This window comes from Rhea pennata, chromosome 23, assembly GCF_028389875.1.
Source record: "Rhea pennata isolate bPtePen1 chromosome 23, bPtePen1.pri, whole genome shotgun sequence".
NCBI lineage: Eukaryota > Metazoa > Chordata > Aves > Rheiformes > Rheidae > Rhea > Rhea pennata.
The window spans coordinates 4,756,059-4,781,892 of NC_084685.1; the positions used below are offsets into that span (position 1 = coordinate 4,756,059).

General features: G+C 72.9%; 1 protein-coding gene across 3 annotated transcripts in view; it reads left to right on the top strand.

The window, feature by feature from the left end:
- Window positions 1-25,834, top strand: part of AHDC1 (AT-hook DNA binding motif containing 1) — a 47,235-nt gene that overhangs the window by 19,768 nt on the left and 1,633 nt on the right. For all 3 annotated transcript variants that reach the window (XM_062594058.1, XM_062594057.1, XM_062594060.1), the window contains 4 exons: window positions 15,629-15,797; window positions 17,691-17,731; window positions 18,054-23,099; window positions 23,388-24,103. In XM_062594058.1, the coding sequence (XP_062450042.1) occupies window positions 18,131-23,056 (4,926 nt within the window). In that variant the 5' untranslated portion in view covers window positions 15,629-15,797; window positions 17,691-17,731; window positions 18,054-18,130 and the 3' untranslated portion in view covers window positions 23,057-23,099; window positions 23,388-24,103. The remainder of the gene's footprint in view (window positions 1-15,628; window positions 15,798-17,690; window positions 17,732-18,053; window positions 23,100-23,387; window positions 24,104-25,834) is intronic.

Here is a 25,834-nt window from a genome sequence, read left to right on the forward strand (position 1 = left end):
AAACGGGAACCGGAATCCAGAAAGGCGAAGCCTGGAGCTCCCCTTCGCCTTGCTGGGTTGCAGCTCCCGCGCGCCCCGGCGCGTACGCTGCCCTGCACGACGGCGCGCGGCGCTGCGCGCGGGCGAGCGTAGCCGGCGCCCGCCGCGGCCGGGCACGCGGGACGCCGGCGTCGGCTCGCGCCCGGCGGGAAGGGACGGGAGCTCGTTGCCCGCTCTGCCGGCTGCCGCGCGGGAGGGACGCAGGCTTTCGGGGCAGCTTTGCGCCCCGCGTCGCGCCGTCCCTCCGCCGGCCGCGCCGTGGCCCCGCTCGCCCCTGCGAGCTCTGTGCTCGCCGCGTGTTTCCGTCCCGCCTGCCTTTTTTTTCCCTGCCGCGCGCTGGCGTCCCCCCCCCCCCCCCCCCCCCCTCCGCGCGCCTGCCTCGAGCGCCCGCGCGGCGCCGGGGCCGCGGGGCTCGGCCGGGCACCGGGGCCGCGAGCACCCGCGCGCTTGCTGCGCGCCGAGGCGCCTCGCCGCTCGGGGGTGCCCCGGCGCCCGCTTCGCCCCCTCGTCTCCCCGCGGCGTGCGTCCCCCCCGCCCCAACCCGGCCCCGCCGCCGCCGGCCGCGGGCCGCCCCGCGCGCCGGCTTTTCCCGCGCGGGCGCCGCAGCCGTTGTGTGCGCGCACCCTAATACATCATCTACAGACGGACAGGTATTAAGATACATTATGGATAACTCGCGGAGAGAGACGCTATTAATAATACAGACACATACAGAGGGAAGAAAGTGCACACTTGATTTCCATGTTGCTACCAGGAGTTCTGAAGCTGGCGCTGGCTGCCTCTTCCCACACGTGACTGCAACACAGTGGGTAGCTGACAGCCCAGAGAGCCTGGCTCGGGGCCAGGAAAAAGCAGCAAACACAATGTCTGTGCATATCCTCTCCCTTAAAATAACACTCCAACACCGTCTGAGACGAATTAAAATAAGATCGGGAGCGGGCCCGCGGAGCGCCGGAGGGAGCCGGCCGGCCGGCCGGGCAGCGGCCGGGGCGCCGGCGGCGCGAGCGGGGGGCTCGCGCGCGGCCCCGGGGCGCCGGCGGGGCCGGCCGCTGGAGGGGAGCCGCGCGGGGCGGGGGATGCGAGCGCAGCCGGCATGATGGAGAACATCAGGAATTTCCTGCAGCTGAGGAACACACCAAATACCAGAGAGCGAGCGCCCGGGCGCGGAGAGCAGGGTGCCGGGGGGAGAGCGGCGCGCTCGCAGGGACCCGCCGCCGGCGGCTTTGGGGGCGCCCGGCAGCGCCGGGGGGCGAGGACCTGCCGCTTCGGGGCTTTTGCCATCTGTTTGCTTTTTTTGTTGGTGGTTTTTTTTTTTGTTCCCCCCCCCACCCCTCCACCTTGCGTGCTGCTTTTTTAAGGCCTGTCTCGGCCGGGAGGCCTCGCGGGGCTCTGCTGCCGCCCGCGAGCCTTTGCCCTGCCGGCTGCCGATGGCGGGGAGCAGCCCCACGGCAGCGCCGGCCGAGCCGGCAGCGCCCGCCGGGCTCCCCGTCCCCTCGCCCAAGCCGCCCGGTGTCCCTCCTTGCGGCCTGCCCGGCGGCAGGCGGGTGCCGTCGCTCCCCGCCGCCCTGGCACCTCGGGACCGGCCCAGCGCCCTCATCTCCTGGCGGGACGGGACCCTCGCCCAGCCGGGACACGTCCCTAGGGTCTCCGGCAGCAGCCCCGCGGGCTTTCGGGTGCCCGCCGCGGGGAGAGGGAGCGATGGGAGATGGGGGGGGCACCTTGGGGACTAACGAGCCTGGGGACAAGGAGCGCCCTCCGCGGTGTCACCGCCCGGGGCAGGGGCCGCGAAGCCCACGGAGGGGGGGGGCGCAGCCGCGCCGGGCCCTGCGCTCGCCCCCGCTCGCCTGCCCTTCCGCCCGCCGCCTTCGGCAGCCCTGCGTGCCGCGCGCGGCCCCGGGCCCCGGCCAGGCCCGTCCGTTCGGGTCGGTGCCCGGGCTAAACGCACCGGCGCCCGGGATGCCCCGGGGCACGCGGCGCCCAGGTGCAGAGGGGCGAAGGGCGGCGCAGGAGCACCCCAGCTCGCAGGCGTGCGCGCCCAGCGCGGCTGGCACCCTCCAAGGCCGGCCCGCACGCTGCGTGGCAGGGGAGGGATGGGGAAATGCGGGCAGCCAGGCAGGGAGGATATCTGCTCTCCGGAGGGCTGGAAGAAGCTTCCCTTGGTGGCTAGGGGGGACAAAGTGGGATTTTGCTGTGCAAACCTCCGTGCACGCTTGCAAGTCTCCATGCATGCTTGCAAATCGCCCTGCATACTTGCAAGTCTCCATGCACGCTTGCAAACCTCCTGGTGCGCTTGAGCCGCGCAGGAGCGGAGCTGCACGGCGCGGCGGCCGAGCAAGCAGGGGGTGGGCGCCGCGGCCCCGGCGCCGCCGGAGCTGGGTCTGCGCCAGGGCTGCACCAAAGGCAAGGCGGGCAGCGGGCTGCGGCGGCCGCGGGCCCGCCGGGCCCCTCTGCTCGCAGCCGCCCTGCCTCGCCCTTGCCCCGGCCGGAGGTGCCGAGCGGAGCGGAGGGGGTCCGGCGGCAGGCAGGGGGGCTGGGGGGGAGACTGGCTCGAGCGAGTCTGAACCTGGCATCTGTCGAATGTCACCTTAGCCAGACAGCCTGCGCTTCCCCGTCTCCATACCAACCGTTCTGCTCCAGCCACCTGCGGGGGGGCAGCGCCGCTGGGGAGGAGGCGCGCTCGCCGCGCTCGCCGCGCTCGCCGCGCTCGCCGCCCGCGCGCCCCGCGGCCCTTTGCGCACCTTTCCCGCCTCTCCCTGCTCGGCCTCCCTGCCTCAGTTTCCCCTTGCCCTCCCCCCTCCCTTCCCCCCAGCCCCCGACGCCAGCCCGGACCCCGGCGAGGGGACACGTGGCAGGGCCCCTACCTGGGCCGGTCCCCCCGGTGCGTCCCCCCCGCCCCCGGCGCCTCCGCCGAGCGCCGGCGCAGCTGCGGAGCGGGAGGGAGGCCGAGGTTCGCCCAGCCCAGCCCGCGCCGCCAGGCCTCTCTCCAGCAGCTCTGCGCGTTTCCCTGGACTGTCCCTCTTCGCCGCGACCAGATGTTCGCGCCCGGCTCCCCCCCACCCCCGCACCCCCCGGCAGGGCCGCCGCGGGCTGGGGTCCCTGCTGCCCCGCGCCTCGGCGGCCCCCGGCACGGGGGAGCCGGCGGCCCCCGCCCAGCGCGGCTTGGCCCCAGGGCGCTGGCGAGGTTCCGGGGTGGGGGGCTGGTGCTGCCGCACGGGGGGCTTTGCCTTCGGGGCGATGCTGGTGCGCTTTGGGGGGGGGGAGGAGAGTGGCCGAAGCGGTGCTGGGTGGTCTGCACCTGCCCGCGGTGCCGGGGCGCCGGGCAGAGCCGAATTCCCGCGCCGCTGCGGGTGACACGGGGATGGGGAGGGGCCCACGGGCACGTGCACGCCCAGCGCGTGTGCACGCCCAGCATGTGTGCACGCCCAGCGCGTGTGCACGCCCAGCGCGTGTGCATGCACGCCGTGCACACGCGCACGGCGCGGGCTGTGCGCTCTGTGTGCGCCCGCCTGCCCAGCGTGCTCGCAGGCCCAGCGGGGGTGCGCGCAGCGGGTGCGTGCAGTGGGTGCCCAGCGTGGGTGCATGCAGCGGGTGCCCAGTGCGGGTGCACGCAAAGGGTGCCCAGTGTGGGTGCCCAGTGTGGGTGCATGCAGCGGGTGCCCAGTGTGGGTGCACGCAGCGGGTGCCCAGTGTGGGTGCATGCAGCGGGTGCGCGCAGCGGGTGCGTGCAGCGGTTGCATGCAGCGGGTGCGCGCAACAGGTGCCCAGTGCAAGTGCCCAGTGCGGGTGCACGCAGCGGGTGCCCAGTGCGGGTGCCCAGTGCGGGTGCACGCAGCGGGTGCCCAGTGCGGGTGCACGCGGCGGGTGCGCGCAGCACAGGGTGTGCGCAGCGGATGCCCAGTGCGGGTGCCCAGTGCGGGTGCGCGCGGCGGGTGCACGCAGCAGGTGCCCAGTGCGGGTGCCCAGTGCAGGTGCCCAGTGTGGGTGCACGCGGCGGGTGCACGCAGCGGGTGCCCAGTGCGGGTGCGCGCAGCACGGGGTGCACGCAGCGGGCGCACGCAGCGGGCGCGTGCAGCGCAGGGTGCTCGCAGCGGGCGCGTGCCGGCGCGCCGCCCCCCCGGCAGCCAGCGGCCGCCGGGCCGCGGGGAGGCCGCTCGCTCCCGGCGCGGTTTGACGCGGCTCCAGCGGGAACGCCTCTGCGGGCCCCGGCCGGCCCGGGGAGGCTCCGAGGAGCCGTCGCCCTCTCGCAGCGCTCGCGGCCGCCCCGAGCGCCTCCCGCGAGCGCGTAATTTCACCACAGTGCCTAAACGAGGGGCAGGAGTGAAGTGACCTTTTCACCCGTTTTCCTACCAGGGGGATTATAGCCTGTTTCCTGTTAAATCTCTCCAAGAACTGGTTCCATCCTGCTTCAGCGGGGGGGGGGGGGGGGGGGGGGGGGGGGGCGTTCGGAGGGCGCCCGCCCCGAGGGGGGCTCGCGCTTCCCTTCCCGCGCCCCCTCCCTCGCGGCAGCCGCTCCCCCAACCCCGCCGCTCGCCTCCCGCTCCCGCTTTCCCCCCACCCTCCGCTGCCCCCCCGCCCCGCGCCGTTGCCCGTTTCCCCCCCGCCGCCGCCGCTGTTGTTGTTGTTCCCGTTAAAGTCCTCGGGCTCCTTCCCAGCCCGGGGAACGGGGAGGCAACGTGGAAAATCGCTAAGAGGAAGGAGCCGAAGGCGGGAGTGATAAATATTGAAAGGGTGGGATTTCGATGTAGGCTGCAACAGCTGTGCTGGTTACAGTGTCACACTATCTCTCCACAGGTTTACTGACCCATTTCCATTCACACGGCTGCCAGTATCTTAGCAACTGCAACAGTCCCCCAAGAACAGGCGTATTGCCTGCTATTAGTGACTGCTGCAACTGTGTCAAGGTTAGCGCTCGGCCGGCAAAGCCCCGCCGGCTTCGCCCCCCGCGCGCCCGCCGCGCCGCCCGGCCCGCCGGCGCGCTCGGCTCCGGGCCGCCCGCCGGCGCCGCCGGGGCGTCGCGGCCGTGCCCGGCTCGGGGCCGCGGAGCCGGAGGGTCCCGCTGCGGCTGGCGCCGGGTGCAGCGCCGCCGCCTCTTCCCGAAGCGTCGCCGACGGTCGCGCGCGCGGTTTCTGTCCGCCGTTTCCCTGCCCGCCCGGCGCCGCCGGTTGCGGGGACGGAGCCGTTGGCGCGCGGCGGTGTCGCGAGCGCGGCCGGCCTCGGCGCGCGTCCTCGGTGCGTGAGCCCCGGGCGCCGGAGCAGGGCGGAAGCAAAGCTTTGGGCTCCCCCGACGCGCCGCTGCGAGGGGAAACTGAGGCACGGCCACGGCTGCCGCGCCGGCGGGCAAGGAGCGGCGCGGCGAGGGGCAGGGTGCCGTGCCGGCCCCCGCGGCGCTGGCCGGTGCCCCCCCCGGCAGCGCTGCAGACGGCGGGCTCCACGCGAGCACCGCCGCGGGGACGGCGGAGAGGGAAGCCACAAAAATGATTTAAGGGGCTGGCGGGATTGATTTATTAAGAACAATTAAAAGCGCTAAATACGCTTAGCTCAGCCAGACGCCGCGCAGGGAGCCCGGGTTGGGGGGGTGAGGGACCTGTCTGCTGTATCCGGAGGGTGAGGCTGGCAGCGGGGGGGGGACCTGCATCACGTAGCGGGGGGACAGGGGCGCTGGGCTGGGATAGGGCAACGGGGGAAGCAGGGGGGTGCTGGAGCAGGGGCTTGGCTGAAGGTGCAGGGATGCAAAGGGGGCACAGGTCCCCTTGGCTGGATTCGCACCCACGGCCACGTTTGCACCCGTAGCCGGCTTTGCACCCAGGGTTGCATTTGCACCCAGGGCTGGATGTGCGCCCGTAGTTGCATTTGCACCCAGGGTTGCATTTGCACCCAGGGCTGGATGCTGCGTGGTGGGAAGGGGGGAGACGGGGTCCCCCAGCAGCGCTGAGCCTGGGGGCGCTGGTTAGGGCCGGTGCCAGCTGCTGGGGTGCAGCATGTCCAGTATGACCAGTAGGGTGTTCTGGGCTGGGGTGCTGCTGTCTCAGCCCGGTCCGGCAGTACCACCCGGTCCCAGCGGGCCGTACAAAACACCGAGCAGCCAGCTTGGGTCCGGCGCTCACCGTCGCTGCCGGGGCGAGAGCGGGCAGCGGGCGGGGACGGGCTTGCGGAGGGGCCGGAGCGACGGCGGGACTCCCCGCCGACGGGCGTCGGGGCAGCGGAGCGCGCCCGCGGGTCCGAGGAGCGCGCGGGGCAGGAACGGCCGAGGGTCGCGGTCCGCGCCGGCCGTGGGGGGATGCGAGGGGGCGGTGGGAAAGGTGCTGACGGGGAACAAAAGGTCTGACGGGCGGGTGGCGGGGGCGAGCGGAGCCGGAGGCTCTCTGCTGACCCTGCCGCGGCTCGGCCCCGGCCGCGGCCCCCCGCGCCCGCCGCCCCCCGCCCGCTCGTGCCGACGTCAGCGCTTCTCCGCGGCTCGCCCAGGTGGAGGAGCCGGGCGGGAGCGGCGAAGGCGGCGGCTGCGCCGAGCCGCGGGCCCGGCCGCGGGCGCAGGGGTTCCCGCGGGGGGCGCGCCGGAGCCGGGCTGCGGGGTCGCCGAGCGTGCCGGGCGCTCGCCCGGCACCCGCGGCGGGGTGGGGGGAAGGAGGAGGCGCGCGGGAGGGCGCCGGCAGCGGCAGCAGCTCGCCTCCTGCTCGGCAGAGCGTCGGTGCCGCCCCGCGCCGGGGCCGGACCGGCCTCGTGCCCTGCCTGCTCCTGCAGGCGCTCGGGGACGTCGCCACTGACGGGGCCGCCGGCGCGCCGAGCCGCTCGCTCGCCGCCTGCCCGGCTGCCCCCGCCGCCTCCCCGGCCCTCTCCCCGGCGCAATCGCTATTCCGACCGGAGCAGCCGGCTCCCCTCGCTGCCCTCTGACCTGCCGTTGCCTTGGCAACCGCATCCCACGTAGGATTACGGAGCTGCGCTCCCAGCTCCCCGGCAAAGCGAGCCGGCCCACGGGGCCCAGGCGTCCCCGCGCCGGCAGCAGGACGCCTGGGCCCCGCGGGCGCTGCCGTGGCCCGGCACCGCCGCGCCGGGCGCCGCTGCGAGCCACCCCCCCCCCGCCACCACCACCGCCACGACCACCACCCCGGTGCACCCCGCCCCCGGGTGCTGCCCGCCTGCCCCTGCGCCCCGCTCGGCTCCGCGGCGCCGTGCAGCCGGGATGCCGGGAGCGGGCAGCCGGGACCCGCGCCGCCGGCGCGTCCCGGGGCCCCGTCGCTCGGGCGGGGAGCCCGATGGGGCTCGTGCCGCAGCAGCTCTCCCCGCCGCCCGGCGTGGTAGGAGCTGAATTAATCGTGATCAATTAACGCTGCTTGCAGGCACCCGCTTCCTCCCTGCGCCAGCTCCCAGCCGCGGCGCTGAGCGAGGGGGGCCCCGGCAGCGCCAGCGCCCCCGCGCCGGGCACGGGGCGTCCCCCGCCACCCCTTCCCCCGGGGGCCGCAGCGAGCCGCCGAGCGGTGCGATTGGGAAGGGGGCGGCGGCGCAGGGCAGAGCGAGGGGCGGCCGGGGCCCCCCTCGAGCCGCCCGCCGGGGCCGGGGCCGGGGCCGGGGCCGGAGCGGGGCCGGAGCGGGGCCGGAGCAGGGCCGGAGCGGGGCGCTGCGGCTGGCGGCCGCCCTGCAATCTGCATCCGAATGAGTTTCCACCTTCCTTCCCCCGCAACGTGCTGCCCTGGGCTACAGCTAATCTATTGTGCGCTGGGCTGCAGCCAGCGCGAGCTGCAATACAGTAAATCCTTCTGCAGCATCCTGCAAGGGGGGACCCAGCCGCAGCCGCACGGCTCCTCCGGACCCAGCCGGGGCCCCGCGGCGCCCCTGCGGCACCGAGCGCCCCGGGCTGCCGGCGGCCGCCGGGAGGGTGGCAGGCACCGGGCACCCCGGGGCGAACGCAGCCCGCCGGAGGCTTCCTCGCTGGGAAGTTCCCGGGGGACTTTTCGAGGGAGTTTTGGCAGCGCGGAGCCCCGCCGGCCTCCTCCCCGCGGCCCGGCGCCGCCTCTCTGCTCCCTCCCAAATCCCGCGGCCGGCAGCGCCCCCGAGGACCGCGCCGTGCCTCGGTTTCCCCCCGCCCCGGCGAGGTGCCGCCGCTCGTCCCGCGAGCGGGCTCCGGCGCACGTGCTGCTCGGGTGCCGTTGCGGTTACTGTCACGATTAGCCCTCGGCCGCCGGCGGGGCTCCGCGGCTCTGCCGGACCCGTCTTCGGCGAGCGAGGCATCCTTCAAAGGGAAGGCGCTCTGCCACCGCCCCACAGCAGCTGCGTTCTCCTCAATTAGAAGAGGTAATGAAGCAATTTATGGGCATCTACAAAGTGATGTGTGAGTGACAGGCTGTGTACGATCCGCGCTGGGGCTCTGCCGGCAACTCGTGTTCTTCCAATTTTAATGGAAAGCTCCCCAGCAGAAGGGGAAAAAATATATATATATATAGAGAGAGAGAGACGGATATAGATAGATGCGATAGGAAACTCGTGATCACGACCCCCGGCGCGGCGAAGCCGGGGACGCCGGCGGGTCGCCCCGCAGCCTCGCGTGGGTGCTGGGAGAGGCGGGTGCCCTGGACGCCGGTGCCTCCGCGGGCCGCCGGGGACGCGCCGTGCCGCCGGCCGCGCGGCTGTAACCGGAGCCGGGAGGGCAGCTGGGTGGGAGCCGAGCGGGGGGCTGGGGACGGGCCAGGACGCCTGGGTCCCCTGGGAGAGTTGGCTGCAGGCTGCTGTTTCCACCCGGGCGCTGCCTGGGGCCGGCGCTCGACCTTCTCCCGGCCGCGGTTTCCCCGCAGGGAGAGGTGCCGGGGCCGGGCCGGGCCGCCGCCGAGCGCTCCGGGCTCGCCGCGCCGAGGGCTGGCGCCGGGATGCGCCAAGTGCCGTTTTCCTTCCCTTGGCACCTTCCCGCCGCGTGCCGACCGCTCCGCGGGCCTCTCCGACCCCGCGGCACTCCCGCGGCTCCTCCCGCCGGTGGCAGGCCGGGCGGTTTAACCGCATTTCGGGGTCAGCTGCTCGGCTCTCGCCAAGACGAGCGCGGCCCCGGCAGCGGCTCCGCGTGCGCCCGCGCCGTCGGGGCCGCGCGGCGGCCGGGCCGGCGCTGCCGGGGGGTCCCGGTGCTGCGGGAGCCCGTGGGTGCTGCCCGGGCGCTGGAGCCGCTGCCGATGGGTGCTGGGACGGCGGAGCAGGGAGGGCGGCGCGCGGGCGACCGCGCTCGCCGGCACGCCGAGCGGCCGCGGGGCACGTGCGGGCGCGCGCTCGGCCACGAGCGTGGCCCGGCGTGCACGTGGGCACGCGCGTCCCCGCGCTCCCACGCGTGCGTGCGTGCGTGCTTGCACGCGGGGGGGGGGTCCCGGCCCCGGGGGGCCGCCCCACTCCTCCCTCCCCCCCCCCGCCCAGCGTGCCCAGCGCTTTGGCAGCGTCCCCAGCGACTCCCGCCCCAGGCTCGGCCCCAGCCCGCCCCGCGCCGCCGCCGCCGCCGCTGCCGCATCTCCCAGGAAACAGGAGCTCCAGCCAGGAGTTTCCGCTCAACTAATGTGTGTCTCCGAAAAAAAAAAAAAAAAACACCCACCCTGACACCAGCCCGGTCGTAAATCCTGCCCGGCCGATTCTGCCTTTCTTGTCTAGCCAGTTTCTAAAATTGGCCAAGGAGGCAACTGGCTGCCGGCCCCCTGCCCGGACCCCCCCCCCCCGGCCCGCGCGCCGCCGGCACCCAAAGGGTGCACGGGCACCCCGGCCTCGCACCCGGGCCGGCGGCGCCCGCTGCCCCCCGCGGCTCCCTCCTGCCCCCTCCTCGCCCCCTTCACCGTGCCCGGGGCGGGGGTGGTGGCGGGGGGGTGGCGGGGCCCGGCCGCGCCGCAGCGCCCCGGGTCCGCGCCGGGGGAGCATCGCCTGGGCAGAGCCAGTCCTCACGACGGGCACGCATCCATCTGGCGCCTTCCAAATGTTGCTGGCCCGGCGGTGGCCCGGCCCCGCTCGGCGTTAACCCGCGGTGCCCCGGTGCCTTGCAAAGGGCCGCGGCCTCGGGGGGGGGGGGGTGCCGGGGACGCGCTGGAGCTGTGGCTACGGAGGGGAACGGGGGGGGCGCGCCGCTGCGGCCGTCTGCGTGGCCTCAGGCCTGTCGGGGGGCAGCGCGGCACGGGGCGCCCCGCGGCGGGCAGCGGCCCCCGGGCGAGCCCCCTCGTCCCCCTCGGCAGGCCGGCACCGCCGGGGGGGGCGAGGGCAGGGGAGGGGGGCGCAGGCGGGCGCTCCCTCGTGCCTCTCGCGGCGGGGCGGGGGAACAAAGCTGGCACCGAGGGAAGCGGCTAAATTTAGCCCGTTTCCCTGCTAGCTCTGAACTGCGGCTCTCCGCTCCAGCCGGCCGAGGTGCCACCGTCTCCGCAGTCCATCTGTCGCCCGATTTCACAGCCCCACCTCCCCGGTCCCCCCCGCCCCGGCCCCGCCGCCGGCCCCCCGGCCCGGGCAGGGGGGCGACGCCAGGGCCGGAGACCCCTCGCGGGGCCGGGGAGGCTGTTGGCAAAGGGCCGGGGCGGGAAAGGGGCGCTGCGTCCCCCCTAGCTGCCTCCGCTGGATCTGGCCTCCGGGGCAGCGTCCCCCAAGCCCCGTGCCCCCCGGCGCAGCTGCGGGCCCCCGCGCTTGCGGCACGCGGAGATGCTCCTTGCAGGGGAGGTGGCTCTTGCAGGGGGGAGATGGTTCTTGTAGCAGGAGGTGTTTGCTTGCAGGGGACGTGTTTTCTTGCAGTGGGAGGTGGTCCTTGCAGAGTAGATGGTTCTTGCAGTAGACATTTTCCTGCAGAGAAGATAATCCTTGCAGTGGGAGGTGTTTTTTGCAGTGGGAGATGGTTCTTGCAGGGGAGACGTTTTCTTTCGGGGGAGATGGTCCTTGCAGTGGAGAGGGTTCTTGCAGCAGGAGATGATCCTTGCAGGGGAGATGTTTTTTTGCAGGGGAGATGGGTCTTGCAAGGGGAGATGGGTCTTGCAACAGGACATGTTTTCTCACAGGGGAAATATTTTTTTGCAGTGGGAGGTGGTTCTTGCAGTGGGAGGTGGTTCTTGCAGTGGGAGATGGTTTCTTGGACGGGGAGATGTCTTCTCGTAGGGGACATGTTTTCTTGCAGTGGGAGGTGGTTCTTGCAGAGTAGATGGTTCTTACAGTAGGAGATGTTTTCTTGCAGAGAAGATAATCCTTGCAGGGGAGATGTTTTCTTGCGGGGAGATGATCCTTGCAGTGGAGAGGATTCTTGCAGTGAGAGATGTTTTCTTGCAGGGGAAATGTTTTTTTGCAGGTACAAATGGTTCTTGCAGAGGAGGATGGTTTCCTGCATGGGGAGATGGTTTCCTGCAGCAGTGTGAGCGGGGGTTGGCCGGACATGCCCCGTCCCAGCCACCTTGAGGGCACCGTGGCACCTTACAGGGCTTAAGGCTGAGCCCATCACGGGCTCCGTCGGCTCTAGGCCCCCCGGGGCTGGAGGGCGCTGCTGACTGCAGTTCGTAGCCACGGTGCGCTGGGGGCCAGGCCCCAGAGGAGGGCTGAGTCCTGGCTCCGCGTGGCGCTTGGAGAGGTGCCTGCCCTGGCCAGCCCTCCCTCGGGGCCGTGCCTGCCCCGCGCGCAGGCCAGGCCCTTCCCAGAGGTGCCGTTTCCCAGCCGGAGTGGGACCAAGTCCCAGCAGCGTTCTGGGGGGGCGTGCGTGGGGAGGGCCCCGAAACGTCTCCGCTCCGGTGACGTGGGGCCCTCGGCGGGGACGGGCGGCTCGGCGGGCCCCGCTACCCGGGACGAAACGCCTGCACCGTCCGTCCCGCCTGCTCCTTACGGTGCAGCGGGGCGAGCCGGCCGGGGCCGGAGGCGACGGCGGACGGGCTGGAACGGCGGCGGCAGCGGGGCAACAACGGCAGGAAGGGGCAGAGCTGCCTGGAAGCACCCCCAAAGCCCTGGTACCCTCGTGCCGTCGCCCCCGCGCCTCCGGGGCTCTTCCCCCGGTCCCAAAGCCTTGCCGCATCCAAGTGCTTGGTGTTGCCCGTGTGCCCGGTGGGGCGGCCGCAGCGGTGGCAGGGGGCCGGGGGCCGGGGGCCGAGCAGCCCCTGGGCTGGATTTTCCCAGGATAGCGCTCGGGTCGCTCCATCTCAAGCCTGGCCTCTGCCCCCTCTGCCGGAGCCCGCCAGTAAGCCTGGGCTGGGGACTGGCTTGGAGACCAGGGTGGAGACTGGGTTATGGACCAGATTGGAGACCGAGTAGGGGACCGAGTTGGGGACCAAACTGGGGACCAGGTTGAGGACTGGGTTGGGACAAAGTTGGGGACAGGGTTGGGGACCAGACTGGGGACCAGCTTGGGGACTCACCTGACCGCGCTGGACTCAGCTGCCGTGCCGTCCCCTCCGCTCCCCGTGGGCACTGTGGGGTGGCCCTGGGGACCGCGGGGGCTGCGCTCAGCTCCTGGGGACAGGGACCCGCCGTGGGGGGGGGGAGGGGAGGGGGCTGCGCCGCACACGTGGCCCTGAGCCCGGCCACGTTCCCGCGCCCCGGCGGGGAGCACCCCGGGTGGGGGGGATGGCGCGGGGCCCGGGTGCTTGGCGGTGGCGGGGGAGGGGAGGGCGAGGAGGCCGGGGGGGGTTCTGCCGGCCTGACCCCCCGCACGGCGCAGGCAGGAGTTGGCCCCGGGGGGCTGGCCGGGGAACACGGAAACCCTCGGAAAGCGCCTGCCAGGAAGCTGTCACTGCAGGGGATTTTCCATTGGTGTCAGCAGGCTCGGGACGGGCTTTGCGGGGAATGCCGGGGGGCGGGGGGGGGCCGAGGGGTGCGAGCGCGTGCGAGGGACGGGGCGCGGAGGGGCCGGCGGAGAGCTGTGGGTGTGCGAGGGAGAGACCCCCAGACACGCGTGTGCAAGGGAGGTACCGCCATAGTGTCCGCGGGCATGAGTGTGCAAGGAGGGGGGGGGGACACGCTTCCAGGGTGCCCCAGCCGCGCACGGGCGTTTGTGTGTGCGAGGGAGACGCGGCTCCGTGCCGCCCCAGGCGTGTCTTCGTGCGTGCACGTGTGTGCGAGGGGCAGGCAGCACCCCGCGATGCGTGCGCGCACCCGTGCAGGGGAGCGGCACCCCCGCGGCGCCCCAAAGCCGCCCGGGCCCCGGGGAGGCACCGCCAGCCGCGCGTGCCGCTGCGCGTGCGAACGCGGGCGCCCGCGCGCACGGGCCACGTGCAGCAGGCGTGCGCGACCGGCACGGGTGTGACAGGGGTGTCCGTGAACCCCGCGACACGCGTGCGCCGGTGCTCGGGGACACCGTGTCCCGGCCCCCCCCCCCCCCGCGGTGTCCCCGGCCCCTCCCCGGCAGCCGGGTGGCCTCGGAGCCGGGCACCGAACTGCATCCGTGCGGCAGGGGCCGACGCTCCGCCGGGGGGGCCGACGCTCCGCCGGGCGCCCCCCCGAGGGGAGGGGAATGGGGGGGGGCCGGGGAGCTGCTAAACTAATTACAGATTTGCGAGCGGCGGGCTGGGGGCCGGGCCGGGGCGGCGGCGGCGGGTCGGTCGGCGCGGCGGGCGCCCGCGTTGGGTTTCTGCGCGGCGAGCGCCCGCTCTTCGGCGGCTCAGGGTGGGGAGGGGGGGGGGGCGGGAGGTGGGAAGCCGAGGTGACGGCAACGCCGCGCCGCCGCGCTGGCCTTCCTCCGCTGCCTTCGCCTCTCCTCCTCCTCCTCCTGCTGCTGCTGCTGCTGCTGCCCCCGCTCGCCCCCCGCCCCGCGGCTCCCGGCGCGCTCTCCCGCTCGCCCTCCCTGCGCTCTTGTGTGTGGTCTCCGCTGGTGTTTTGTAACCAGGGAGGGGAAAAAAAAAAAGGAGAAGAAAAAAAAAAGGGGGGGGGAGGAAAAAGCAAAGGCCCTGCCCCTGGCGAGCAACCCGGGAGCGGCGAGGGCCGGAGCGCCTAATGCGAAACATGTGGCGGCCGCCCGGGGCTGAGCAGAGGAGGTGAAAGTGAGCGCGGCCCGCGGCCCCCTCCCCGGCGCGGGCGCCACGGCCTCCCCTCCGGGCGCCCGCGACCCCGGCGCCCGGCCCCAGGGAGGTGCCGGGCAGCGGGAGACCCGGGGCGAGGGGCCGTGCGCACCGGGGCCGCCGGCGGCAGCGCACGGGGCCTGGGCCCCCCCCCAGCCGGAGCCGGGGCGCACCGGCGTCCCTTTGCGCCCCGCGGGCTCTGCCCGTGCAGCCGCCCGCTCCCGCGCCCACCTGCGGCCATCGCCAGCACCCGCCTGCGCGCCCAGTGCACCCAGCGCGCCCACTGCACCCAGCGCGCCCAGTGCACCCAGCGCCCCCAGCACACCCACTGCACCCAGCGCGCCCACTGCACCCAGCGCGCCCAGTGCACCCAGCGCCCCCAGCACACCCAGCATGCCCAGTGCACCCAGTGCACCCAGCGCCCCCAGCGCGCCCAGTGCACCGGCACGGCGGCGGTGGCGGGGAGCGGGGAGCGCAGCCCCGCGCGCCGCCGCCCGGCTCCCGCGGCTCTTCTGGAAAGCCTCCTGTTTGCTTCCTTCCTGCCTGACTCCCCTCCAACCGCGCTCTCGGCTCCGGGCACATTAGCAGCTTCATCAGAGACTAGACCGGTCTTTCTAGCACATATTTTCCTGCTCCACATTGCCCTCGGTGTAACTCTACACCGCGCAGGCAGCGCGGCGGCGGCGGCGGCGGTCGCGCCGGGCTGCGGGAGAGGTGCCTGCGCCTCCGTGCCAGCGCCGAGCCTGAAGCAGCGCGGGGAGCCGGGGAGGGGGCTGTGGACGCACTGACAGGTTTGACTTCTCCTTCCCCGCCTTGTTGATAAGTTGTCACGCTAATCCAGACACCAGGAAGAGCCTGGATCACGCCGCGCGGGTGTGCGGGTGCGTGTGCGTGTGTGCACGCACACGTTGGGGGGGGGAGGGAGTGAGCAGGCAGAGATTCGCACACGGCTGCGGGGGAGAACAGCCAGGCACGCGGGCACAGGCGGCCCGCGCCGGCCGGGCCCTCCGCGTGCCCGCCGTGCCGTGCCGTGCCGCGCCGCGCCGCGCCGGGGACGGGGCGCGCCGGCATACGCAGCGCCGGGGGACACGGCCCGGAGCCGGCTGGGCCACAGGCACACATGCATATATGCACATGCGCACACACGCACGCACGTGCACACACACGCACGCACACATGCACACACACATGTGCACATGCACACATGCACACACACATATGCTCGGGCACACACATGTGTGTGCACTCACATGCACACACGTGTGCACACGCACACATGCACACACACGTGCACACGCATGCACAGGCACGCACATGTGCACACACACATGCACACACACGCATGCACAGGCACACACACATGAAGCACAGCAGAGCCCTCCCAAGGGTGGGTGCCGGGGGCGGAGGGGCATCCTGCCCCCCCTGCAAGATGCGCCCCCACCCCGGGCATCCCCGCAGCACAGTGCCGCCGGGGAGGCCAGCGGCGGGCGCGGGGGTCGGGGGGCCGCGGCGCCGGCGGGGCGCGGGAGGGAGCGCGGTGCCCTGCGCGGTGCCCGGCGGGCGCGTGGGGAGGGGGCCGGGGCGCGTGGCCCCGCTGACGCGCGGGGGGGTCCCTGTGCTTCCTCGGGCAGATGGGAGCTCGGTCGCCTGCCAGCCCGTCGGACTGGAGAACGGCGCCAGCCCGCCAGCCGAGCGGCTCCCGCGCGCCCCGGGCTCCGGCCCCCGCCAGCCCCCCAGCGACGGCGACGGCGCCCAGAGGAGCTTCAAAGTGAACCTGCTCTGCAAGCACTCGCGGCCCAGGTACGGCTGCGGCGCCCGGGGGAGGGGACGGGGGGGGTCCACGGCGCCGGCTCGGGTGCCCGCGCCCTGCGGTGCCGCTCGCGGGAGCCCGTGCCGCGCGCCCCGCGCACAGCTCCGTTGCACCCCCTCGGTGCCGCCCTGCCGGACCGGGGCAACCGAGGCTGGATTGGGGGGGGGTGGCGGAGGGGGACGTGGAGCCCCTCCGGATGCGGGGGCGGGGGGGCGGCCAGGGGACCCCCCCGGGGCGCCCCGCGGCGGGCAGCGCGGCCCGGCGCCTTTGATCACGGCGGGCGCCGGGGCCGTTCCCAGGGATCCCGACCCCGCGGGCTCCACATCTGGCCGGGCGTTGCCTGGCGACGGCAGCTGTGCGCGCGGGGGGGTGGTGGGGGGAGCGGGGGGGGGGGGGTGCAGCATGGCCTAGCGCCCGGGCAGGGTGGGGTGGGGAAGGAAGCGGGGCCGGGCGCGAGGCAGCTCCGGGCCCGGCGCGGCGGGCGGGCAGCCGGGCCCGCGGCTGGGAACGGCACCCGGCGGTGCCCGGCCAGCCCTGCCAAACAGCTGAGGTCACTTCCTCCGAAAAACGGCGACTTTCCATGAGCCGCCGCCGCGCTGGGAGGCCTGGGAGACCGGGCGGCCCCCGCCCGGATTCGGGGGTGTCCCCCTCCCTCCCCACCGCCGCCACCCCCCCCCCTCCAGCACGCAGCTCCACGCTGCTCCTGGGCCCCCCGGCTCCGGCATGCCCGGGGGCGCCTGGGGCACGCGGGTGCCCCCGGCTCCGCGCCCGCTTTGCCATCGTGGGAAAATCCCCCCCCCGGCGTGCCCGCGATCGGAGCACCCCGCTGCACCCCTGCGGGGGGGGGCAGGAGGGGCCGGGACCCCCCAACCCCGGGCGCGGGAAGGCGGGAGCGAAGCAGCGTGCGGCGGGGGGCCGCGGCCCCGCTCCGTGCCCGGGGGCCGCCGAGGGGGGGGCAGCGCGCGGCCGCCTGGCTCCCACCCGTCCCGCGAACAAAGAACTTTCCCTCCCTCCTTCCCTTCTCCCGTCCCCGCTGCCGTGCCGGGGACCCCGTAACCCCGCTGGCCCCCCCGGCCCACCAGGTGTTTTTGGCGGGGGCCACCGCGGAGGGGCCCGGCGGCCCCACAGCTCCAACCCCCCCCCCTCCCCAGCACAACCCCCCCCCCAGGGAAGGGCCAGGCGGGCGGCGAGCGGGGCGCGATGCCGGGCTGCCGGCGGGGGCCAGGCCGCGGTGGCCCGCGGTGGCCCGCGGTGGCCCGGGACAGTCCGGCACCGTCCGGCGCGGCGCGGGCGGGCGGGCTGCGCGGCTCGCAGGGGACACCTAGCGGCAAGGCGACCGCAGAGCCCCCCCCCCCCCACCGCCACCGCCACCCCCGGCCGCGCCGGGCGGTCCGGCACCGCACACCCCGCCTGAGCCGGCGGCCGGGGGGTGGGGGTGGGGGGGACGTGTGGGACCCGGTGGGGGGGGGGTGTGCCCGCGGGGAGGGGGCCGAGGTCGCAGCTCGCAGAGCCCCGGCGCGCGGGACCCCGCTGCCCGCCGCGGGCCGCCGCGCGTCTCCAGCAGCCGCGTCCGCCCTTCGAGGTCCGACCCGAACGGCCCTCGTTGCCGAAGGGGAGGGCGAACCTGTCCCCCCCCCTCCACCCTCTCCAGTCCCGGATTGGAGGCAGCCGCCGCGCACGTGCGCGAGCAGCTCTGCCCAGCCTGCAGCCCTGATGCCGGGGTGATGGGCAGAGGCGGCTGCACGAGGTGGGGGGCCGCCCGGGGAGGCCCGGGGCAGAGCAGCCCCTCGGGGGGCGGCGAGGCGGGAGGCGCCGCGGGGGCAGCGGGCGGGCGCCCCGGCAGCCCGGCTCGGCGCTGACCGCCCGCGCCCCTTCCTTTGCAGAGAGCTCAAGTGCAGTAGCAGGAGCAGCAGCAAAGCCGAGGGTAAGTCGCGGGCCGCTCGGGCGCTGGGCGAGCCGGGGGCCGGCACGGGCGGTCCCGCTGCCGCGTGGGCGTCCGGCTCACCCGGAGCGGGGCCGGACCCCGCTGCAGGGGCGAGGACGGGGCTGCGGACAGCAGGGGCGCGTCGCGGCGGTGCCGGCCAGGTCGGGGACCGAATGGGAACCGAGCCGAGGGAGACGGGCAAACCCGAGACCCTCCCCCCCGTCTCCGGGGGCGGCAGGCACGGAGCAGGGCCGTAGCAGCAGGACGTGCCGGTGCCCGGCGCTGCCCTCGTCCCCTCACTGTCCCTCTCTGCCCCGTTCAGGTCCCTGTCTCACCTTTCCCAACCCCCATGTCAGCAACTGCTCGGCCAAGCGGCACGCGGGGGAGGAGGAGTTCAGGATGCGCGTGAAGCCCCCGGGCCCAGTGGTAACGACCAGCGTTGTCCGAGGCTCGCCCGACTACGTCCGAGAGCCCAAGTACTACCCGCCGGGGCACCCGGCGCAGCGGCCCGCGGCCTGCCCGGCGGAGAAGGCCCTATCCTGCAGCGTGCTGAGCTTCCCTGAGGGCTCGTGCCCCGCGCTCGGCCGGGAGCACCAGGCGGGCTCGCTGCTGCACGGCGACCCGGCCGACCGGTGCCAGAGCTTGCACGGCGGCACCAAGGGCGAGGACTTGCTGGGCTGCGCCGGCGAGCCCCAGATCCTGGGGGGCAGCGCGGAGGAGAGCGCCGCCCGCGACCGGGCGCCCAAGACCTTCCCCAACGCGACGCTGGCCTCCGGCCGCTGCAACGTCGACAGCATCGTCGCCCTGCTGAGGAGCAAGTGCGGCAACGGGCACATCAACCTCCACCCCGTGGTGCAGCTCATCGACATCATGAAGGACCTCAACCGCCTCTCCGAGGACCTGAAGAGCAGCGGGGTCCACCTGGACTGCGGCACCCTGCGCGGCGGCGGCGGCGGCCACGAGGAGAGCCGCCTCCTGCCCGCCGACCGCGACCTCCAGTACAGCTTCTTCTCCTCGCCCTCCTTGGCCAACAGCATCCGCAGCCCCGAGGAGCGGGGCGTGCTCTGCAAGGCGGAGCCGCCGCGGCACGCGCGGCCCCGCGACGGCGAGGCCGAGGGCGGCGGGGCAAGCGCCCAGCAGCCGCCGGGCCACGGCGGCGGCGTGGTGGGCTCCAAAGCGCCCGCAGAAGAAGCCGGGTGCTCCCAGCCGGACTCCGGTGATTACTCCGACCTGGCCGAGGCGGATATCCTCAACGAACTGGCCTCCTTGGCCTGCCCCGGGACGCAGCTGCTGGAGTCGCAGGCGATGGAGGCGCAGCCCCAGTTGCTCCCAGCCCAAGAGCTGGATTCCCAGTCCCGGCTGCTGGATTCCCAGTCGCTCGAGTCCCAGCCCCAGCTGCTCGATTCGCAGAGCCTGGAGCCGCTGCCGGAGTCGCTGGAGCTGCAAAACCTGGAGCCGCTGGGGCTGCAGTCGCTGGAGCCGCTCTCCGAGTCGCTGGAGCTGCAGTCGCTGGAGCCGCTGTCCGAGTCGCTGGAGCTGCAGTCGCTGGAGCCGCTGGCGGAGCCGCTGGGGCTGCAGGCGCTGGAGCCGCTGCCCGGCCCCCTGGAGCCGCCGCTGCTGGACTCGCAGGCGCAGCTGCTGGCGCCGGAGCCGGCGCTGCTGCAGCCGCCGCCGCCGCTGCTGGAGGCGCCGGCGGGCGCCGGGGCCGGCGAGCCCCTGCGGCCCCCTGGGCTGCAGCCACGCCTGGGGGGCTGCGCGCTGGGCGGCGTGGTGAAGCGCGGCCCCTGCGGCGGCCGGGGGGCCGGGCGGTGCGGCGAGGACCACCGCAAGTACGCGCTGCGCCGCACCGACAAGCCAAAGCTCCTGTGCCGCCGGAGGAGGGCCGGGCGAGGGCGGCGGGCGGACGCGGCCCCCGAGAGCCGCCTCCTGCCCCTCGCCCTGCCCGCCGAGGTGCCCGCGGGGCCGGAGGAGCCCAGCGCCCCGCCGCTGGCGCCCCCGCCGCCCCCCGCCGCCCTGGAAGCCGACGAGGTGCCCAAGGCGCCGGCGGCCGGGAAGAAGAGCAAGTGCCGGGGCGTGCGGAAGATGGTGGTGAAGATGGCCAAGATCCCCGTGTCCTTGGGGCGGAGGAACAAAACCACCTACAAGGTGTCGTCTCTCAGCAGCAACCTGAACCTGGAGGGCAAGGAGCTGGCGGCCAGCAGCTCCATGGAGCCCACGCCGCTGCTCAAGATGAAGAACAACGGGCGCAACGTGGTGGTGGTCTTCCCCCCCGGCGAGATGCCCATCATCCTGAAGCGCAAGCGGGGCAGGCCCCCCAAGAACCTGCTGCTGGGCCAAGCCAAGCCCAAGGAGCCCGCCCCGGAGGTGAAGAAGAGGAGGCGGAGGAAGCAGAAGCTGGCCTCGCCGCAGCCCTCCTACATCGCCGACACCAACGACAGCAAAGCCGACTACTCGGACGTGCTGGCCAAGCTGGCTTTCCTCAACCGGCAGAGCCAGTGCTCAGGGCGCTGCTCGCCGCCCCGCTGCTGGACGCCCAGCGAGCCCGAGTCCATCCACCAGGCGCCCGACACCCAGAGCATCTCCCACTTCCTGCACCGCGTGCAGGGCTTCCGCCGGCGCGGCGGCAAGGCGGGCGGCTTCGGCGGCCGCGGCGGGGGCCACGCCGCCCGCGCCTCCCGCTGCTCCTTCAGCGACTTCTTCGAGGGCATCGGCAAGAAGAAGAAGGCGCCGGCCGCCGTGCACGCCGACCCCGTGCACCCGCGCAAGCGGGGGCGGCCCGAGCCCGACGCCGTGGGCAAGCCCAAGCGCAAGCGGCGGGCCCGCAAGAACGGGGTGCTCTTCCCGGAGCAGGGCGCCGGCCAGAGCTTCGGCGACGGCGCTTCCGAGTGGGCCGGCGAGAAGGGCAGCCCCTGGGCCCCCCACCACGGCCACCCCGGCGGCCCGGCCGGCCGCAACTGCGGCTACCAGGGCGCCGAGGCCCGGCCCTTCCCGGCGGCGGCGCCGGACTCGGGCTCGTCCGGCCGCGCCGGCTTCTTCGCGGGCGGCGCCGGCTCCGCGCAGGCCGAGGTGAGCCAGGAGCGGCACAGCCTCTTCACGGGCTACTTCCGCTCCTTGCTGGACTCGGACGACTCCTCCGACCTGCTGGACTTCGCCCTCTCGGCCTCGCGCGCCGAGTCGCGCAAGTCGGCCGCCGCCGCCGCCTACACGGCGCCCGCCGGCGCCCTGGCGGCCCAGCGCGGCCTGGCCGCCTACCCGGCCCGCGGCGGCAAGGCGGCGGCGGCGGCGGCGGCGGCGCCCGGCGCCGAGGCCTCCTTCCACGCCGCGATGCAGGGCCGGCAGGCCTTCCCGCCCGGCCGCGCCGCCGCCTACGGGGCCGCCCAGGCCGCCTCCGAGTGCCGCGGCGCCGACGCCTTCCCCAAGCTGGTGCCGCCGGCCGCCGTGTCGCGGTCGCCCACGGCGCACCCCGCGGCCGGCGCCGGCCCCGCTTACCCGCAGTACGGCAGCTACAGCGCGGGGCAGAGCGTGGCGCCCGCCAGCGTGTTCGCGCCGGGCAAGCAGTACGCGGCCGCCCAGGACTGCCCCGGCAGCAAGGACTGCAGCTTCGCCTACGGCAGCGGCAGCAGCCTCCCGTCTTCCCCCAGCAGCGCCCACAGCGCCGGCTACGCCCAGCAGACGGCCGGCCCCAACCTGCCGCTCGGCAAGGCCTCCTTCTTCAACAGCTCCGAGGCGGGCCAGTTCTCCAGCGCCTCGCACACGCCGCTGCGCTGCGACAGCCGCGCCAGCACCGTCTCGCCGGGCGGCTACATGGTGCCCAAAGGCTCGGCCTCCTTCCAGCCCTCGCCCGAGAACTGCCGGCAGTTCCCCGGCGCGTCCCAGTGGGCTTTCCGGCAGGGTTACGGCGGCCTCGACTGGAACTCGGAGGCCTTCAGCCAGCTCTACAACCCGGGCTTCGAGTGCCACCTCAACGAGCCCAACGTCATCCTCGACATCTCCAACTACACGCCCCAGAAAGCCAAGCAGCAGACCGTCTCGGAGACCTTCTCCGAGTCCTCCTCCGACAGCACCCAGTTCAACCAGCCGGCCGGCTACCGGCGCGCCAACAGCGAGGCCTCGTCCAGCGAGGGCCAGTCCAGCCTGTCCAGCCTGGAGAAGCTCATGATGGACTGGAACGAGGCGTCCTCGGCGCCGGGCTACAACTGGAACCAGAGCGTCCTCTTCCAGAGCAACTCCAAGCCTGGACGGGGCCGGCGGAAGAAAGTGGACATGTTTGACACTTCCCACCTGAACTTCTCCTCCTCCTCCTCGTCCTCCTCCGTGTACCCCTCCAAGAGGAGCACAGGGCCCCGGCAGCCCCGGGGCTCCCGCGGGGCTTGCGCCTCCAAGAAGGAGAGGGGCACGGGCAAGGCCAAGTTCCCCACCAAGTCCCAGCCGGTGAACCCCCTCTTCCAAGAGAGCACGGACCTGGGCTTAGACTACTACAGCGGGGACAGTAGCATGTCCCCCCTGCCCTCCCAGTCCCGGGGCTTTGGGGTCGGCGAGCGGGACCCCTGCGACTACGCCGGCCCTTACTCCATGAACCCTTCCACCCCTTCCGACGGGACGTTCGTCCAGGGCTTTCAGAGCGACTCTCCCGGCTTGGGGCAGCCGGATTTGGAGAGCAAACACTTCCCTGCCCTCCCGCACCAGCTGGCGGCCCCCGGCCAGCAGACTGTGTTCGAGGCCGGCTTGCAGAAAGCCTTCTCGCCCAACTGCTCCCCGACGCTGGCCTTCAAGGAGGACCTGCGGGCGGGCGACATCCGCAAGCTGCCGGCCTGCGACTCGCTCAAACACAGCATGCAAGGGGGGGCCCTGCCGCACGCCCCGCACATGGCCTGCCGCGACCTCCCCATGCCTCAGCCGCACTACGACTCCCCCAGCTGCAAAAACCCCCCGTACTGGTACTCCCCCAACGCCAGCACCCGGAGCCCCTCGTACGACAGCAAAGCGGGCGCCAGCATGCTCGTAGACTTCATGGGCAGGACGGACCCCTCGTGTCTCAACCCCCACTTGACCAGCCCTAGCGGCACCCATCCCTCCAAGGGCGAGAAGGAGCCCTTGGAGATGGCCCGGGCTCACCACCGGGGGCCCTACGCTTGTCCCTTGATCAATGACTTGAATATCTCCCCCGTACCGAGAGACTCAATGCTGCAGCTGCAGGACAACTACAGGTACCCCAGTTTTGCACCCCAAGGACACCCCGTCATGGCCCCCACCCAGAAGAGCGGGTTTTTGGGTCCAATGGTAGAGCAGCACCCCGAGGACACTTTTACGGTCACCTCATTGTAGTGTCAGCTGACGTGCCAACCGGACAACGAGGTTTTGTTACAGGGTAGGTCCCGGCGCCTCTCGGGACGGGCGGCGGACGGGGGGGTCCGGGACGCGGCGCGGCAGCTCCACGGGGCTGGGGGTGGTGGCCGCAGCCCGGGGGTCACGGCTGTCCCATCCGAGCCGCTCTGGCGGCGGCTCCCGGGGACCGGCATCCCCCGGGACCCCCCGAGCGCGGCGGAGTCGCCCCGAGCGCCGGCTCAGCACCGAGCACCGCGGCACGGGGGTCTCGGCGGGGACGGGGGCCGCCCGGGACCCTTCTCACCCTGCGTGTGTTGTGTTTCTCTTGCAGAGGTAATTTAGCCAGCACTTTTTTCTGGAACACTTTTCAAGTTCTGTATTTAACTGGGATTGGAACCATTTGTTTGTTTTTTAAAAAAAAAAGAAAAAAAGAAAAGAAAAAAGCAAAAAAGGAAAAAGTTTTAAAAAAAGTTCAAAAATAAGTGAAATGCAAGGAAAAAAATAAAAGAAGAGAAATGGAAGAGAGAGAAAAACCCTGTTTTTTCCCCCTTCAAACTCAAACTCGCTCCGTCTGAGAACAACGTGGCTCTGCTTTCCGGACTGCCGCCCCCCCCCCCCCCCCCCGCAACCTCCCGCCCCGCAGCAGGACAATCGGACGGACGGACGGACGGAGGGACGGCGCCCGGGCTCCCGCCGAGGGCCGACCCGGCGGGCAGGGAGGGAGGGCCGGGCCGGGCCGGGCCGGAGGCGGCCGCGGGACGCTTGGGTTAGCCGCTTGGTCCCCCCCCACACTCCCCGACGAGAAAAGGCATCGAGGCGAAGGCAGACCCGGCGCCGGCGGGACGCGCGGCAGCCCCGCTCTCGGCCCTTCGGCTGCTTTCGGAGGGTCTCTTCTTCCTTTTCCTCCCCCCTCCTCGTTTGCTCGCTTGCTGGGGGTGTTTTTCTTGCCGGATGATGCCAGCGGGTGTCACATTTTTGGAGAGCCAGCCGCAAGGACGACACTTTTCCAGCTTCGCCAGCGGGTCTCGGAGATGCAGCCGTTGCCCAGTAAGTACCCGTGAGCCAAATCCTCTAATCAGCGCCGGGCTAATTGCGGGCCGGGGCTCTGCCGAGCCTCCTGCTCCTCCTCGGAGAAGGGGCTCCCCTCGGCGCCCGACGGGCGAGCGCTCGCAGCCGGTCCTGGCAAGCGAGCGCAGGGCGCTTGGTGCAAGGTGCTTTTCCAGCTGGGTTTCCAGTGCCGCGTCCCGCCTGGGTAACCCAGCACCCTGCTCTGCCTGCAGCATGGGCACCCCATGAGACACCCCCGCCTTGCACGGGGTGCGCCCAGCCCCGTCTCTGCCTTGAGCGCCGAACTGGAGACCCCGTCTGCCCGAATGTCTGACATGGGCCGGAGGCCGGGTGCTGGATCTGAGGGTGTGAAGGGTGCTGGGTCCCAGGGTGTTCAGGGAGCTGGATCTCAGATGTTCAGGGAGCTGGATCCCAGGTGTGCAGGGAGCTGTGTCACAGGTGTGCAGGGAGCTGGATCTCAGGTGTGCAGGGTGCTGGATCTGAGGGTGTGAAGGGTGCTGGGTCCCAGGGTGTTCAGGGAGCTGGATCTCAGGTGTGCAGGGTGCTGGATCCCAGGTGCGCAGGGAGCTGTGTCACAGGTGTGCAGGGAGCTGGATCTCAGGTGTGCAGGGTGCTGGATCTGAGGGTGTGCAGGGTGCTGGATCCAGGTGTGCAGGGTGCTGGCTTCCAGATGTGCAGGGTGCTGGCTCCCAGGTGTGCAGGGAGCTGTGTCACAGGTGTGCAGGGAGCTGGATCTCAGGTGTGCAGGGTGCTGGATCCCAGGTGTGCAGGGAGCTGTGTCACAGGTGTGCAGGGAGCTGGATCTCAGGTGTGCAGGGTGCTGGATCTGAGGGTGTGCAGGGTGCTGGATCCAGGTGTGCAGGGTGCTGGATCCCAGGTGTGCAGGGTGCTGGATCTGAAGGTGTGCAGGGTGCTGGATCTGAGGGTGCACAGGGAGCTGGATCCCAGGTGTGCAGGGTGCTGTGTCCCAGGGTGTGCGGGGTGCTGGATCCGGATGTGCAGGGTGCTGGCTCCCAGCGTGTGCAGGGTGCTGGATCCCGGAGTGCAGGGTGCTGGATCTCAGGTGTGCAGAGTGCTGGCTCCTAGGTGTGCAGGGTGCTGGCTCTGAGGTGTGCAGGGTGCTGGATCTGAGGGTGTGCAGGGTGCTGGCTCCCAGGTGTGCAGAGTGCTGGATTTCAGGTGTGCAGGGTGCTGGGTCCAAGGGTGTGCAGGGTGCTGGATCTGAGGGTGCACAGGGTGCTGGATCCCAGGATGCACAGGCAGCTGGATTCAGGTGTGCACGGTGCTGGATCCCAGGGTGTGCAGGGTGCTGGATCCCAGGTGTGCAGGGTGCTGGATCCAAGGGTGTGCAGGGTGCTGGATCTCAGGTGTGCAGGGTGCTGGGTCCCAGGGTGTGCAAGGTGCTGGCTCCCAGGGTGTGCAGGGTGCTGGATCCCAGGTGTGCAGGGTGCTTTGTCCCAGGGTGTGTGGGGTGCTGGATCCCAGGTGTGCAGGGTGCTGTGTCCCAGGGTGTGCGGGGTGCTGGATCCCAGGTGTGCAGGGTGCTGTGTCCCAGGGTGTGCAGGGTGCTGGCTCCCAGGTGTGCAGGGTGCTGGGTCTGAGGGTGTGCAGGGTGCTGTGTCCCAGGGTGTGCAGGGTGCTGGCTCCCAGGTGTGCAGGGTGCTGTGTCCCAGGGTGTGCGGGGTGCTGGATCCCAGGTGTGCAGGGTGC